The following is a 16,230-nucleotide window of genomic DNA, read 5'->3' on the forward strand; positions in this document are numbered from 1 at the left end:
TTTACATGTTGATGCTCCATTATTTTGTATTTGTAATAACAAGAAGTGCCATATGCCATATAATAATACTAATATTCTGTACAGCTGATAACCTCCAAACCATTGTCCAAAGTCATCTGTTATTCTTTATTTTACTTTGTACTGTTCACCATCATTCATTATTATCATCATTCATCGTGTTTTTTCTTAATTTAATCATTAATTTTTATCTTTAATTAACGGTCCAGACATTAAAAGACTGAGAGAGACAGAGGAGGTTGGCAGGTCAGCTCATATAAAGGCGGCGACAGCGACAAAACGCCAGAGCAGAAGCCGCCACAGCCGCCGCTGGCTCTCTCACTCTTTATGTATCTCTATCTGTTTGCAGGGGACATCACTCAGAAGGGTTATGAGAAGAAGAGGTCCAAGCTGATCAGGGCATATGTTCCTCATGCTGGAGGTAATTTAGCAACCTCTGACGCCCCCTCCACACATATACACCCCCTCAGATCAAATATTCCCACATCACTACTGCAGTATTGATCAGGTTTCATGACAAATACAGTAGCAGTGATACTGTACTCCGTCAGTGTATGTAGGTTAAGTCTCCCTAGAGCTCAGCTTGGGCCTGCTCCTCTATCTGAATCATCTGAAGGCACCGCAGCCCCCCTCCAACCCCCCCACAGGCCTCGCTGCTACTAAAACACACACGCATCCATCACACAGTCTGCCCTATCTCCATATCACACAGATGTAGGTGGGCTTTATAGGTCGTTGAAAACTGAGGGATGTTCTGATTCTGCCACGTGATTATAATTTCAGTTAATTTCTTAATTATTTTCTTTTATGAAGTCAGAAAAATCTGATTTTTCTGCTCTGTCAGTTCATCTCCATATTTGTGTTTCTTCCTTTTGGGCACTCTATCTACTGCTTTTGTCAACGCGTCTGCACCTCTGTGTGTGACTGTGTGTGTTTGTGTATATGTGTGTGTGTGTGTCTGCTTGCTTGTCTGCTTGCCTCTATAGGTATGGAGGGGCCCATGTCCCACCGGGCCCCGCTCGGCCCTCCATCAGCTGCCCGTTTCCACCGGCGGCGAACCTCCGGTACAAGAGACGAGCGCTACCGATCAGGTACTGAAACATAGTTAAAATGACAGTCAGACATTTTCAGGTACGAAATGTGTGAAATGAAAGCTCCTGTAGGCAGAAATGAGCTCTCTCCTACCTAAGCTTAGACTATGCATGAGCATAGAGAACATGATGCTGTTGCATGAAGTCAAGTGAGGTTAAAATATCATGGTTATGGCAGCTGACTTGTTGCAATGTTTTTGGAAGCCACAGATTTTAGTAAAGACAGTGATTGGTCGGTTCAGCTGTCAATCATCCATTGTTGTAGAGAATTTAAACCCTCTCCTTTCTTGTGGACCAACTGTTACTTATCAGTAACACATTTTATATTTGTCATTTTAACCCATAAAGGCCCAGTGCTACTTTTGTGGCATTTCCCTAATAAATTTTTCTCTATATTTAACCTTTCCTAAGCAATGTATCAACATTTATCATAATATTATCCTCTTTATGTTGTGTTTTTTCAGTGAAAGTCAGATATTTTCCTATAATTAATTCACAGATCATATAGATGTTCATAAAAGCTCAGTTTAAGGTTGAGAGATATTATATCAAAAACAGAAAAAGCTGACTTTTTCAGCAAAGTTATCAAAAAGTTAATGTAAAACAAGTGTCTCCATCCACTGTAATTGATCCAACTTCATGAGTTTTACTGATGAGTCAGTGTTGTAGAAGATTACAATGTTTCCACATTCACTACGAAGCCTCTGAATGTTCAAATGGGTCATATCTGATGACTATGAAAAAATTACAAACTGCATTTTACACCAATTATTTCAGCGTATTAACAGGTTTAGTTGTTCATTAGTTATTAAACATTGTAGATCAGTAGATGGTTTTGGTTGCCAGTGGCTGTTTGGGTCTATGGGTTAAAGGCTATTGTTGAAAGCTAAGAAAGTTATATTTTGCCATAAAATTATTGTATAAGACTGAAAATATACCTAAAACTCACATAAGTGACACCATCTTAACTTTGTCTCTTCACAATCTGCTGAAGATGTCTCTCCAGCATCAACATGACAAGACATGTTGTGATTTTTACCTCTTTTAATAGGTTTTCAGTTCTTTATAAAGAAGGAGTTAAAATGTGTTGATGTGACATTACCATTTTGGTTTTAGTCAGTGTTATCTCATGAGAAGAAAGATCCAGTCCACTTAGATGTTTTACACTAGAGAAACTGTATTTGCTATCTCTGTGACGAGTCAGGAGGAGGTACAAAAGTCATCTCTCTGCTCAGACTGCTTAAAGTACAATATGGTGAAAGGTTATCACAGAATTTAAGGGCAAAAGAATACTGAAAAGAAGTCAAGAAGAAGAAAGATCAGTTATAAAATTGAAAGAATGTTGAAGTTTAAGGTAGTTCAAAGATGAAAAAAGACACCATTATTTGTCACTTTTCCACTGATGGACTCAGGTTGACTTGATGCAATTTGCCATGGCTTTTTAGTGTGAGAGCAGGGACCACCAGATACTGTCAGGAACTATTTCTAGTATCACCTTCTCTGAGGTGTGTGAGGTGAAGTGATGTTAAAATGGCTTAAAATCATACAGGTAATAGTTCAATGTAGATGCAATGCGTGTGTACCATCATGTCACAATGTGGTGTCCTGAGCCAAACTAACAGGAAATCTCTGAAAACACTGGAGTAAGTTTTCTGAGTCTAAGTTTTCTATCTTGATAAATTTACCACCGATTCGAGTCCAAACAACAATATACTTGCCTAAAAAATCTTCCCTTGTTTTATTTAAGAAATTATAACCTACAGCTTCAATTGCACTGAAGACAGCATCACAGTATTTAACCCTGTGTTGTGTTAAAGTTGAAATGCAATACAATGGTGCTGAAAGCGAGTCATGCTCATACTGTAACTGGAAAAACAATAGTCAGCCTTTTTTCCAAAGCAAAATAATACTTGAGAAATATCAAATATCCTGACAAAAACAGAATTCACCCAACCAGTAGAGGACGTATTTTTCAGTGTGACTCTTTTGCTGTCAGATGTCCACACCGAGGCAGTGCAGGCCGTGTTGGCACGACACGTGGAGAGGAAGGTGGCAGTGCCCATGCCGTCCAAAAGACGCTCACTGGTGGTGCAGACCTCCATGGATGCATACACACCTCCAGGTGACAACACACACACACACACACACACACACACACACACACACACACACACACACACACACAGGTGTAAACACACATTTTCATAGGACACAGTAAAAAACTGAAGAAATTAAAAGTTAAATGAAAGGAAATGCTTTTCTGATCAGTTATGCTACACTCACAGAGGAAAATTCATACTTGTCTCCTAAAACATGAGAAGAATTATTGGCCTCTTCTTTTTCTTCTCTTTCTTTTCTTTTCTTTTCTTTTCTTTTCTTTTCTTTTCTTTTCTTTTCTTTTCTTTTCTTTTCTTTTCTTTTCTTTTCTTTTCTGAAAGCGTAGATGATATTATAGTTCTTAATACACCCAGAGGGAATCAAACATAACATTTCAGACATAATTTAAACACCCTCAGACACAAAGGAATCATTAGGTTCCAAAAGCAATTTATTGTAGGTTCTGATGAGCAGCCACAACCAGTTTCACAAAGTCACACGTCTTCACATCTGTCTCTACAGCTTGTCCTTCCTTTTGTTATTGGTGAAGTTTTAATGTTTTTTTTTTTTAATCAGTTCAATGTAACGTCAAGATTATTGGAGGGGTTTTAGTTGTACCTGCAAAAATAGTGCATAAAAACTAAAAGAAAACGGTCTGCTTCTGTGTAGACTTTAGAAGCAGATCATATGACATGCTTAGTAGTTTTATTGCAAAGTAGATTTTAATTAGAGTGTATTTTCAGATTAATATTTTTCCTGTGAGTATGAAATAATTTTTGATTAAAAAAAACTTGTGGAAAAAGACAGAATGCACACACACACATTATCTCAGCAGAAGTGGTTTGTATTAAGCCTAAAATGTGACCCCACAGAGGCCACCCCGTCCCTAGACAGGATTATGTTGTAATACTGTCTCTCTGGTTCTCAGACGTTTTAGTTCTGACACAAAACACTCTCATTTCACCCAAAAACTGCAAACATGCACATTTTCAGAGGCATGGAAACCCACTGACAGACTGAGAGTGAAAACAAACCACACACACACAGAAATGCTGCGATCCGTCTGCCATCAGCAAAAGGAAAAATACCAATTATTAACCGTTTGTGCCTGTAACGACAAAAACATGGCTGAGAGTGGAGAGTGAAGCTGACCTTTGGCGACAACATGAGCTCATTAGGTCGAACATAATCACAGCTGAAAGCTTCATTCCAGTGTTGATTGAATTTTAATGGGGGAAATGTAATAACTTTTTGCTTCTAATTGGCTTTTTAACCTTTGAGAATAAGTTTAAACAAACCTGACATCTCTAAAGGCTCATTAATGACCAGAGAATGCAAGAAAAATCTGTTTTTGCATTTTCTGTCACAGATACATTTATATCGACACTTCTGTTTACATCTAGGAGCAAATTCAGTCTGATCTTCAATGTTCCTCCAGTTCTGTTAAATGATTTTTATCTCGATTTTGAGATGTTTTATCCTGTTCTTCTCTCTGTGCCTATTTAACTCGCCTTAAAAGTAACACCCCCTTTAAGTTATATCTCAACAATTCAACCTGGTACACATAATTCATAATTTAATTCATGAAGGCGATTCTCTATACCTTTGTTATTGTCAACACATCCTAATGAATGACTACAAACAGCATCCTCTGTGTATCTGTAACCAGATTTATGGTTTATTGGTTAATTCATCTGTACTGTCAAGCCCCACTGTCAGAAAAAGACAAAAAACACATCACAGAGCCTCGATGTTGCACTGAGGGACTTGTATCTTATTTAGGAAACACTAGTTTTTAATGAAATGTCTCCAAAGTCCAGTCTGTGGGACTCATCTCTAATCTACAAGTGCCACTCATTTTAGACTGTGGAGTGCTTTTCTTATCTAATTATTATTTATCTAACTTGTGTCTCCTAAAGAAGAAACACATCACCTTGTGCAACGACAAGGCTCAGTGGTGTGTTTTTAATTGTTTTTAGACAACAGTGAAGCTCTACAGCACAGATAGATGAGATTAATTTTACTCATACAAGGGAAGCAGTGTTTGTAGGATTTGTTACGAGCGACGAAGTCAAGAAAATTGCAGAATTATCGTATTCACAGTCACATCAGGGTTTGTACAGGTTCTTAAAAAGTCTAATATACATTAATCTAAATTTTATGGCTTAGGGCTTATTAAGTTGCTTTGACTTAGTCTCTTCTAAATGTGTTGTTGTGAAAAGCGTGTGATAATAATGCTGTTATAAGACTACAAAATGGACCTACCATGGAGCCCATGAGAACTAATGCAACCTGTGCAGCTGCTTCGAATCTAGCTCATGTGAAGCCATGTGGCATGTCTCTGTTTTCTTTCTTTACATTATAGGGACTATTAATTCTGATCCACTCTCAAACATAGTGATGTACCTTAACATTTAAAACAGCTCATAATAAGTGAATGAAAACAACAATTCTCATTTTTAGAAACATAATTATCATAGAAACTTAATTATTATTACCATTGTCCAGTCGGTTGATGCAAAAGTTAAATAAGATGTGTCCCAACAACAGCACATTTAGTGTTTTGTTGAAAGTAATGAATGCAGATGCCACACTTCAGAAAAGAAAATATCAAATCAGAATATTTGGAACTTCATATTCTACTTTTTTTTGCCAGTATGAACATAAAATAGGTCCTAAATATCCTTCAGAATGGTCATAAAAAGCCTTAAATCAAACCACTGCTGAATCTTTATGTTTAGATTTGTTGTACATTGTGTAAATGTTGTGTAAAGTGTTTTTTTTTTAACATATAATGGTGGTCACTAACTCTCACCAGGCCTGTCCCCCCTGTGCTCAGACTCGTCGTCGGGCTCGGAGGAGGAGGCGGGGCCAGGTGACGACATGTCGGGCATGGAGCACTGGATGAGCCGCCCTTCACAGTTAGGCCCCGCCCACCTGGGCTCCACCTCCTCCTCGTCCTCGTCCACGCAGAGCGGAGGCAGCGGGAACGCCGGGCGGCTGGCTGACTCGCTGGCACACACACACCTGTCGCACCTGGCGCACACACACCTGGCGCACACACACCTGGGCCAGTCGCACCACCAGCAGAGCCTCTTGTCCCAGTCGCACCATGGTAAGACCTCATGGCTCCAGTCTGGGTCTTTACTGGATCTTCTCTGGCACTTTTCATTTTTTTCTGATTCTTTGCTGGTTACTACTTGGCTAGTAAACATTAAGTTGTTACTGGATGTAAAGTCCATGACATATTTCAGAGTTTCTCCATCATTATAACACTTAAACACAGTGTCTGCTGAATTATGCATCATACTCTTCATTACCAGTGTTATTTTGTGATTACAATTTTTATACTGCACAAAAATGTGAAGGGTGGCTTTATCCATGAGCATATTTATTTCACTTTTTTCATTCTGGTGTCTGAGAGTAAGATGAAAATCCTAGCATGGTGTATTTTTATCAAATATGTGAAAAATGTGAAAATGCTCAGGTTTTAGTTAAATAACATCACGCTCAAGCCTTATGACCGTGGCTGTAACCACAGCATCTAAACCCTCCGTTCACCAAGGGAAACCTTGTTATTTGCCAAAAGAGGATACTGTTTTAGTTTTTAACCTTTACTTTCTGTGATATTTACCATAAATTACCATATTTGTACACCTTTCCTTTCATAGAGCTTCTTTACTTTAATACATTTGTGTTAATCCTGTAAATCTTCATTGTTTTCTGCAAAAAATTACTTTATTAAAAGGCTTATCAACTGAAAAAGCAATGCTCAATTATTTTGATTATGAATTAACTAACTAATTAAAGAACTATTAGCCTGGTTTCTGCTTCTGACATATGAAGAGTTGATGCTTTTTTCTGTTTTATATAAACTGGTATCATCTCCACATTGGTTGGTTGATTTACTGTTTTCTGGCATTTTAGAATGTACTAAATTAATCATGGATGTCAACAATCAATCAATCAACCAATCAATAATGGGTTATTCCATTTGAGATCACCTGAATTTCAGAACTTTTGTCATCTTATGTCTTGGATTTTCATGAAAACATTCATGTCATTACTGCTTTTTAAAGTCATAGTGCCATGCTAAATCCTAAAGCTCTAGTCCTAATACTTTTCTAGTTGCCTATTACTAATGCCTTTGAGCAAAATTGCGTCATTAGTATGTGTTTTCCAAACTTAAAAAAAAAGGATAATGAAAATAATAATTTGTTTGATTTAATTAAATTCTCTTATTATTAGCAGTTCTATCATGTGCAACAATCTATAAAATGATCACATTATGACTGGTTGTGTCCAAAACAACAAATATAAATATATTACAATTTTTTTTATTTTGATTTTTTTCAGAGAAAAAACAATGTTGCACGGGCTGTTGCCAGCCTGTGTTCATTTGTGTTCGGTTATTATCATTTCGATTTACTACAGTAATGTTTTGTAGGCTGTGCATGTGTAAATACATTCTGAGTGTGTTTCTCCAGGTATTGGACACCTTTCTCTGAAGAGGAAGGGCGCTCTGAGTGTTGCAGAAAATGGAGGATCTCTGCGACGATCCTGTGAGTTTGGATCCGACATGCTGTGGCCACCTCCGCTGGAGTCAGATGGTAGGTAACAAACAGGGAAAAAAACGTGCTTCAAAGAACATCTTCAATTTCAGTCACAGTTGAATTTGTTCCTGATGCAACTGCACGAGTGTCGCTTTATGATTTACTCCATGGGTAAATATGATTCACAAGATCAGTTTTGATCAAACAGAGAACCTGCTGTACTTGATTTTCTTTTTTATTTAAGGGCATGAAAAATATTCAGAAACACTGTGTTTTGCTATTGCAAGAAACATTATTTTTGTGTGTGTTAAAGAAATCAGCTGAAAACAATCAAATTTTGTTATTAAATTACCCCACTACTAGACTACCCAACTACTAGAAAAAAGTTTTTATTACACAAGACAACTAAAAGAACTTTCTTCTCTTCTTGGAGGGAAAACAAATGATCTTGACTATATCCAACATACTAATTCCAAGTCTGAAATCAGAATTCCTCTACTATGTATTATATACTATATATTCACAATTTGAGGATTACTCATAAGATAAGATAAGATGTACCATAAATTCTGGACTATAGACCGCACCTGAATATAAGCCGCAGACCCTAATTTTAGAAAGAAAATCAATTTTGTACACGTATAAACTGCGCCAGTTTATAAGCCGCAGCCGTCCACCAGTGGCGATTTCTCATAGACTGCAAGAGAAACCCGGCTTCCCCTATCATTACGAAAATTAAATGGTTAAATATGTTTGGTTGTGTTGACATTTCATTGACTACACGTGTTAAAACACGTTCATCTCACAGACGAGTTTGTTCAGAATCAGCTTTATCACAAATCATCAGACTCGATGTTGTTCACTTCTCATACATTCCCGTTGCACTGTTTCCTCATACGATCTATGGTCAGTGCATTTCCCCGTTGAAGCCTGGCTTCTATGGGAGTCTATGGGACCGAGTGGAACCTTTTTTTTTTCATTACGTCAAAACTGGACGGTAATTGGACAAAGGTTTTCTTTGAGTTCAAATGAAATTATTCCCTGTATGTAAATGTAATGATATGTGTGAGCTTGCTGTCATATCTATAGGTTGATTCGTTGTTAATATGATGATTAAAAAACAAAAGACAAAAAACGAGGCAATAAAAGGATAGTAATAAAAGCACATTTTCTCATTTTCTCTTTCTTTTTTTTTTTGTCGGTGGACTTATCGGGGTTTCCTTTGGATTCGTGCCAATATGGGATTGACTTGCTTTTGCGCCGGCTGTGGATTCACGGACTTAAAATGACTTGAAAGACACTTGAAAGTGAACAAATTTTTGTTTTTCGTTGGAATAGGACTTTTGATTTATTTTTAAAATATAAAGATTAAAAACAAGTAATTACGTCTGTTGTAATATCATTTTCACTTACTATCATTTTACTGCAACTTTTACACTTTGCAAATTCATCCCATGGGCGCGTTTTCACGGATTTTCACGTTTAAAGCGTGGGAAAAAAGTAGCGGCTTATAGTCCGGAATTTATGGTACTTTACTGATTACGCACGACGTGCGCATTAATTCTGAGATGCTTTAAATTTATGATGGTCTCTGGAGAGCTTTATTGGGTGTTTTCATTCAGAGTTTTGTTTTGTATATTTGTGAAACAATATTAACGTTTGAAGGTTTACTATTTTTCCTTAAAAGTTCCCCTTTTGTGTGTGTTAATATTAACTTTACAAAGGTTAAGTTGTTAATCTTATCCATTCCTGCATAACTGGTAACAATAGACAGATTCTTCCCTGGGGTGTGGCAGGCAATAAGGTAAAATCGTCTTATAAGCCACGTCGGAGTATAAGCCGCAGTGTTTAAAAATGGGAAAAAAGTAGTGGCTTATAGTCCGGAATTTACAGTACTTTACTGATCCCCCCCAAAGGGGAAATTCAATTCATTATAAATTGGTCAAATTTACCTATAGATATGAACATCAAGGCAAGTGAAGAATAAGCCTAAAAATAAAGCAAAACTCACCAGAATAAACCCAAGCAGAAAAGCTCTAACTCTTTCAAAAATGTTTCAGATGGTATGATTTGTATTTGTAGGTTGATTTGTGTGAAATCATGGTCAGTTACTAGCCTTCAACCCAGTAATTTGGTTGGACTATCTGACTTTCTGCAACCCATCCATTCATATCCTCAACTTGTTGATCATAATCTGAGACTCCATGGTCACTCGGAAAACTTTGCACCACTTGCACAAACAAATCCCAAGCATTTAATTGTAGAGAGTTGAGCTTTGAGAGGAATACTGGATCACCTACTGAGTTCTCCAATCTAGATTGTAGTGAAAATTCTAGCTTTCAACTTTGCATCACTTTGAACTTCACCAAAATTTTCTTTTAGATTTCGAAAGCTTATGAATTTAGATCACTAAGAATCTATAGAACTAAAACTCTAGTGTGATATGCTGTTAATATCTATATATGACTTGTGCATAATGAAAAATACAGTGCACCTGATTTAATCAAGAACTAAATGTATTTCCTTCAGTAGCAGATGAAAAGTTTTTTGTTATTAGTTGTCTAGTGTAATGTATTTTTTTCTTGTTATTTCTTGTTTTTGTATCTCATTTGAAATAAAATTAGATTCTTTTGTTCCCATAGTGAAGTCATGGTGGACAAGTGTTATCTGACTTACAAGTTACCACCTACTGTGGTAAACGGGTTTCTATATTTAATCTTATGGAACTGCAATAAAAATGCATATGGAGTTAAAACCAAAACAAAAGATTTGTAATGCATTTTTTAAATCTTTCTTTTAGTCCAAATGAAACATAAATAGAAAGAAATATAGTATTAATAAAGAATCTTCTGTAAAGCCAAAGCCAAGGTATCAGTATCAGTATGGGTATCCAGTCTGTTGTTTGTTATATCATGAGGCAAACAGACAAAGTGATAGTTGGTAAAATCTCCTGTGTTTAAATGGATTGTACTCAAATGGGGTCCATCTTGCTGCCTCTTCACATTCTAAACAACAGTAACAAATACTTGTGTCTGTTACCACACAGGTTAAATGCAGGATAATGCCCATTTTCTTCCTAAGTGCCTGGTGATGCTGCTGTAAAAACAGGCTCTTAAAAACTCTGAATGTGATCAGTGAGTCACCGCTGTCCACCCCTCCCTCTGTTCCCTCTCCATCTGTGTGCCTTTCAGAGAATCACTCAGCTCCCCCGGATGTGACGGGCTACTCGTCGGACTCATCCCACTCCCACACTGAGCGTCACCACATGGCCAACATGGGAACCATCGCCAGGAACACACAGAAGTATGGAAATGCAGAGCGCATGGAGACGGGTGATGGTAAGAGTTGTCCCTCTGATAGAAATAGCATCTTTAATCAGGAGGTGTTCAAACTGGACCACTGCCTTGGAGGACTGAACTGTGCTTGTTGATGTCAGCCCCCCAGATGAACAGACTGGTCTTTTTTTACTTCTTAAAGGAAGCTGAGTGAGCATCTCTGTTTGTTGCCAGCAGCCTTAACAATCACACAATCAGACCACAGCAAGTCCTAGTCTGACCAGTGTGTGGGCCGCTTCGCACTCTCCCCATGAGAAGAGAAAACTGAGGCTCCAAACACTCCTCCAGGAAATACACTGACCCGCATTCGTTTGTTTTCTGGACACTGTAAAAGCATTTACAGATTTGAACCACATGTCAGATTCTGGTCTCAGTGGTCCACTGAAGGCTCTGCCTGGTTGAAATCTCCCTCCTCAAAAGAAATAGGGCTGCCCTCTGGGAGTGGAGGATAGAACTTTTTCACAGCAAGTTTTGACTTGTTCACACAGAAAACACAGAGGTTTTAGTGGTATTATTGGCCTTGTTCAAATATTGTACCTATGTTATAACTACTAATTCTGATTTTGACTAAAAGTAGCTTGTGACAAAACTGAAAACATACGAAGATGTAAGATTAACACTAATGTTAACTCGCTTTATTATTACTGTAGGGACATTCTCATTTTACCCATCCTAATACACACATAGTACCTAGCATCTATGTATCCGACACTGGGAAAATTTCTCATCGCATCACTCAAACTATCTGTATGATATCCTGTATCCCACAGTCCTGTTTTCCTCATAAAATAAAGATCAAATTGGCTTACTTCACCATATGGAAATTCAGCCTCTGCATTTAGTATATCTTGTAACACCAGGCGCATTGGGCTGCCTCTCAACTTAAGGTCTAAATCAGAGGGGCACTGACAGCAGAATTAACCTAGCATAAATGGTTTTGAAATCAACATGGGGAGAACATGCAGATTCCACACAGAAGGACCCAGGTCCAACCAGGGGTTGAACATAAGCCTTTTTAGTGTGAGATGACCGTGTTAGCCACTGAGCCACCATGCAGCCCCAGATATACAGCTGTATGGAGGATACTGAATATACAGCTCAGGAGACTTATATACAAACAGTTATGAGCTGTGAGGAAGACGAGTGTTTGTAAATGTATGCACATAAAACCACTTATCTGCAAATGGCTGTGATGTATTTTCTTACACATGATTAGTTGAGGCAAAAATAGCAGTCTTACAGTTTAAAATGTTGAAATGCAAGCAAACACTAAGTATCAACCAGCAAATGATAAAAACAACCTTATTAAACAATTTCACTCAAATTTTGTAAATGTCTGTATACATCTGCCAACAGCTGTCAGGTAACTGGTCATATGACTCTGTAGTATGATGTTCTGCACTGTGTACTGCCATAGGAAGTAGCAGTATACAGTATACATGTATATCCAGTATGTGATACTGAATGCAGCTGTTAATAATGGCTGTATCCCATGTAAAAGCATCAGTTTTGTCATGGAACAGCACATGCCAGATGGCAGCTTAAGGCATTTTCACACCTGAAAGTTCAAGCTAGGGTTCAAGTTTTTGGTACATTGCATAAATTTGATTCACCTAGTTTTGCTTTCACACTGCAGTTTTGTTAGTGGGCTAATACACTCTGCTGTCATCATCTATGGGTGCTGCATTTGCCTTTAAATTTTATTATTGACTGCCCCACTCCTTTATAATTTTTTCCTTCTTTCTTCTTTTTGGCTTCAATAGCATTGTCTACTGTTTTGTAATTGGTCCAAAACTTGGAGCTATGCAAAAACTATTTTCATCTCACCATGGTTCATTGTGATGTGGACTGAGACCACCTCTTTGGTCCTCATCTTGGTCCAGTGGAAGTTTCACACCTGCTGATTTGGCCCAACTCAAACTTGAAAGTTTAAACCAAACAAGGAAGTTGTGAAAGTCTCCTAAATGGAGCAGAGTCACTGTTAAGTCATCAGTAACACCTGTGCTTTGCTGCTTTTACAAGGCAAAATGTCCGCATTCAGGAAAGATCTGTTCAGATCATCTGCTTGGGAAATAATATACGTGTGTGCTCTTTTTTTTTCAGGTGTACCAGTCAGCAGTCGTGTGTCGGCTAAGATTCAGCAGCTTGTGAACACGCTGAAGCAGCCTCGCAGACCTCCACTACGGGAGTTCTTTGTTGATGACTTTGATGAACTTCTAGAAGGTTAGAAGGCTACTTTCAGTGTTTGGCAGCTGTATGCATTGTGGGTATCCTTACCAAGCAGAATTAGATGTTTATCCACCATAGTACTTCAGGAAAGTATGTATAGCCATGATGCACCTGTCTTTTTACTTCATATCTACAGCAGTTGGCAAAATGAATGAAATTTAACTCAGTCTGATACCCATATTCTTGTATAAAAATGACCTTGTACCTCCTTGTATCACTTGTACCATTTATGAAGCTTTTATCAGAAAAACTTTGCACATCAGTCTTAAATTTAGATAAAACACATCTCAAAAATGTTTAATCCTCCTTGAGATGTTGAGTAATTCCAGGGTAACAACACACAACTTGTTAACACCTAAACCACGCTCACTTATCTGTGTGGTCAAATACCAAATAATCATAAATTCTCTTGATTCTATGAAAGTCTCTTTTATGAACTATGAATTTGTTTGAAACCTGTCCTGGAGGTTTGTAGCTTGTCACTGCGTCACTTGTGCATTATAGAGTTTTTGTCATGGACAGTAAGGTCGATCTTAGGGTTGATGCGGTGGTTAAGCTCCTCCACTGTAAAGTCAGAAACTAATTCATTATCGACCTGTGACAAACAGACAGTGACAATAAAGCCTTGGGAGCTGTTAACATGATCTGTCTCCTCATCTCCAGTCCAGCAGCCAGACCCCAACCAGCCGCGGCCGGAGGGGGCTGAGATGCTGCTGGTGCGAGGCGAGGCTCTGGGGGTGGTCACAAACTGGCCCCCTTCCCTGGAAGCGGCGCTCCAACGCTGGGGAACCATTTCCCCTAAAGCCCCTTGCCTCACCAGCCTGGACACAGCAGGGAAGCCCCTCTACGTCCTCACATACGGTAGAGTACTGCAGTTTTCTCTTAGCATTGGGTTTATTTGGATTTTATGAATTGTTAATGGTGGATTTCCTGTTTGGAATGTAGCATTAATTCAAGTTGCAGGCACTGCGATAGGAATTGTTATATGTTCGGTTTGTTTTATATATATATGTTCTACATCATAGCCATTTGTGTAGTATATTACCGTGCATTTGTCTTGTCATGAATGTCATGTAGGTCATGCTTGTCACCTGGCCCCTCTCCACGTATTACAGATGAAAACTAGCTTAGCTATTTCTGGTACAATATATTTATTGTTCATTGTCCCAGCTAAATGAACAATAATAAAATATAAAATGATTTGTCTTGGGGAAATTACATTTTTGAGACCATTTTAATAAATATTCTAATACTTAATTGTGTCCTGAAAAATCAAGAAAACAATAAATACATTTTTAGAATCACTGAATTTAAATGACATAAAAATGTAATATCAACAGCTTTTTAAAGTCACACAAATCCTAGGAACTTTTAAAAGGCATACATTGTGTTTTTAATTTTTTTCTGTCACACGCATACAATATTAAGATCGGGTGGAAAACAATGTCTGTTTCTTATATTTTTCTACTAATCAGCAGAATAGTGCCTTAAAGTAATCCTTGGTTACAGACAAAATTGTTTTCTCTTATTGTCCTGAAAATAAAATAAACTCATATCCTGTGAACTCCCCCTCTGTTTCTCTCACACCTTCCTCTCTGCAGGAAAGCTGTGGTCTCGCAGCATCAAACTGGCCTACAACATCCTCCACAAACTGGGCAGCAAACAGGAGCCCATGGTGCGACCGGGTGATCGGGTGAGTCACAGAGTTCAGAGACATGAACATTATGTACTAGTAAAGAAGAGGATTGTGGTCCTTTTAATTTCACAGCAGTTAGCAAGATTTTAAAATCCTATATCACTGCTATATTTGTTCAAATTTTCCTCTCGATTTCCAATAACTTTGTCAAAAGAGGAAACACTAATCTGGGTTTTATGATTTCACCTTAATTGAAAATTTTTAAGTAATTACATATATTTATGTATTGAGCTATGTATACCTGTATTTATGGACTATATATCTGTCTCTAGATTAATGTAAGCTTAACAACTGAAAACTACATATTTGTTTTACCTAATAGATATTCAGTCCAATCATAGTACAGACGTGTTACATAGATTATACAGTGACGGTGCAGGTGTAACAGTAGAGAAGGATAAATACTAGACTTTTGGTCCCCCCTTTTTTTTTTTTAAACTTTATTATTTTTTTTTTTTTATTTTACTACAAACATGGTAAAACATACATAACAAAAACAACAGGATCAGGGGGTCACAACTTACATAGGAAAAATTATTAATAAATGAATACATAAATAAATATGCATTCTCACACAGTGTAAATGTGTATGCATATAGATTACACATGCTTAAGCAGGTAGCATTTTTGAAGTTACTGAGCTAAGAAGAGGGCCCACTTTCCCAATGTCCTTCTCCTACATCCTTTTGTAGACTCAGATTATAAGTGATCTGCTCCATATTATGTAACTGATTCACAATATTTATAAAGGTGTCCACAGAAGGGCCGTGTTTTTGAAGCCAGCATCTTGTGATAGCTTTCTTACTGGGTGCCATAAAAATCTTTAGTAAATAAGAATCATTCTTGTTTAAATCCCCTGGGGGAAGTCCAAGGTATGGTGTAGGAAAAGACATATTAACCTCAAAGCCTAGTGTTTTAGAGACTGTTTTGGACACTTCTAACCCAAAACAGCCTGATAAAGGCACTAGCCCAAAATATATGAGCATGGTCCACCATTATTCTACCCCACCCCCAGCATGGCAGTGAGGTCCCCATTTGTCTGGATTTCTGTTTAGGGGTTATGAAATAACAAGTAATGTTTTTCCAGCTAAAGTCTCTCCAAGTTAGTGAGTTTGTGGAGGAGATTTGCATTTTCCATATTGTGTTCCACATTTCCTCTGTTATATCTATATTAATCTCTTTCTCCCACTTTTATTTAATGTGTATTGTTG

At 37.7% G+C, this 16,230-nt stretch overlaps 1 protein-coding gene across 5 annotated transcripts in view; it reads left to right on the forward strand.

The window, feature by feature from the left end:
- Nucleotides 1-16,230, forward strand: part of LOC115411281 (disco-interacting protein 2 homolog C-like) — an 84,142-nt gene that overhangs the window by 21,098 nt on the left and 46,814 nt on the right. For 3 of the 5 annotated variants that reach the window (XM_030123351.1, XM_030123354.1, XM_030123353.1), the window contains exons 2-10: nucleotides 368-439; nucleotides 1,005-1,109; nucleotides 3,106-3,231; nucleotides 6,025-6,321; nucleotides 7,694-7,816; nucleotides 10,951-11,097; nucleotides 13,198-13,317; nucleotides 13,987-14,184; nucleotides 14,925-15,016. In XM_030123351.1, coding sequence (XP_029979211.1) covers nucleotides 368-439; nucleotides 1,005-1,109; nucleotides 3,106-3,231; nucleotides 6,025-6,321; nucleotides 7,694-7,816; nucleotides 10,951-11,097; nucleotides 13,198-13,317; nucleotides 13,987-14,184; nucleotides 14,925-15,016 — 1,280 coding nt within the window. The remainder of the gene's footprint in view (nucleotides 1-367; nucleotides 440-1,004; nucleotides 1,110-3,105; nucleotides 3,232-6,024; nucleotides 6,322-7,693; nucleotides 7,817-10,950; nucleotides 11,098-13,197; nucleotides 13,318-13,986; nucleotides 14,185-14,924; nucleotides 15,017-16,230) is intronic. The other 2 variants (XM_030123355.1, XM_030123356.1) reach the window with 2 other exon arrangements.

This window comes from Sphaeramia orbicularis, chromosome 20, assembly GCF_902148855.1.
Source record: "Sphaeramia orbicularis chromosome 20, fSphaOr1.1, whole genome shotgun sequence".
Taxonomy (NCBI): Eukaryota; Metazoa; Chordata; class Actinopteri; order Kurtiformes; family Apogonidae; genus Sphaeramia; species Sphaeramia orbicularis.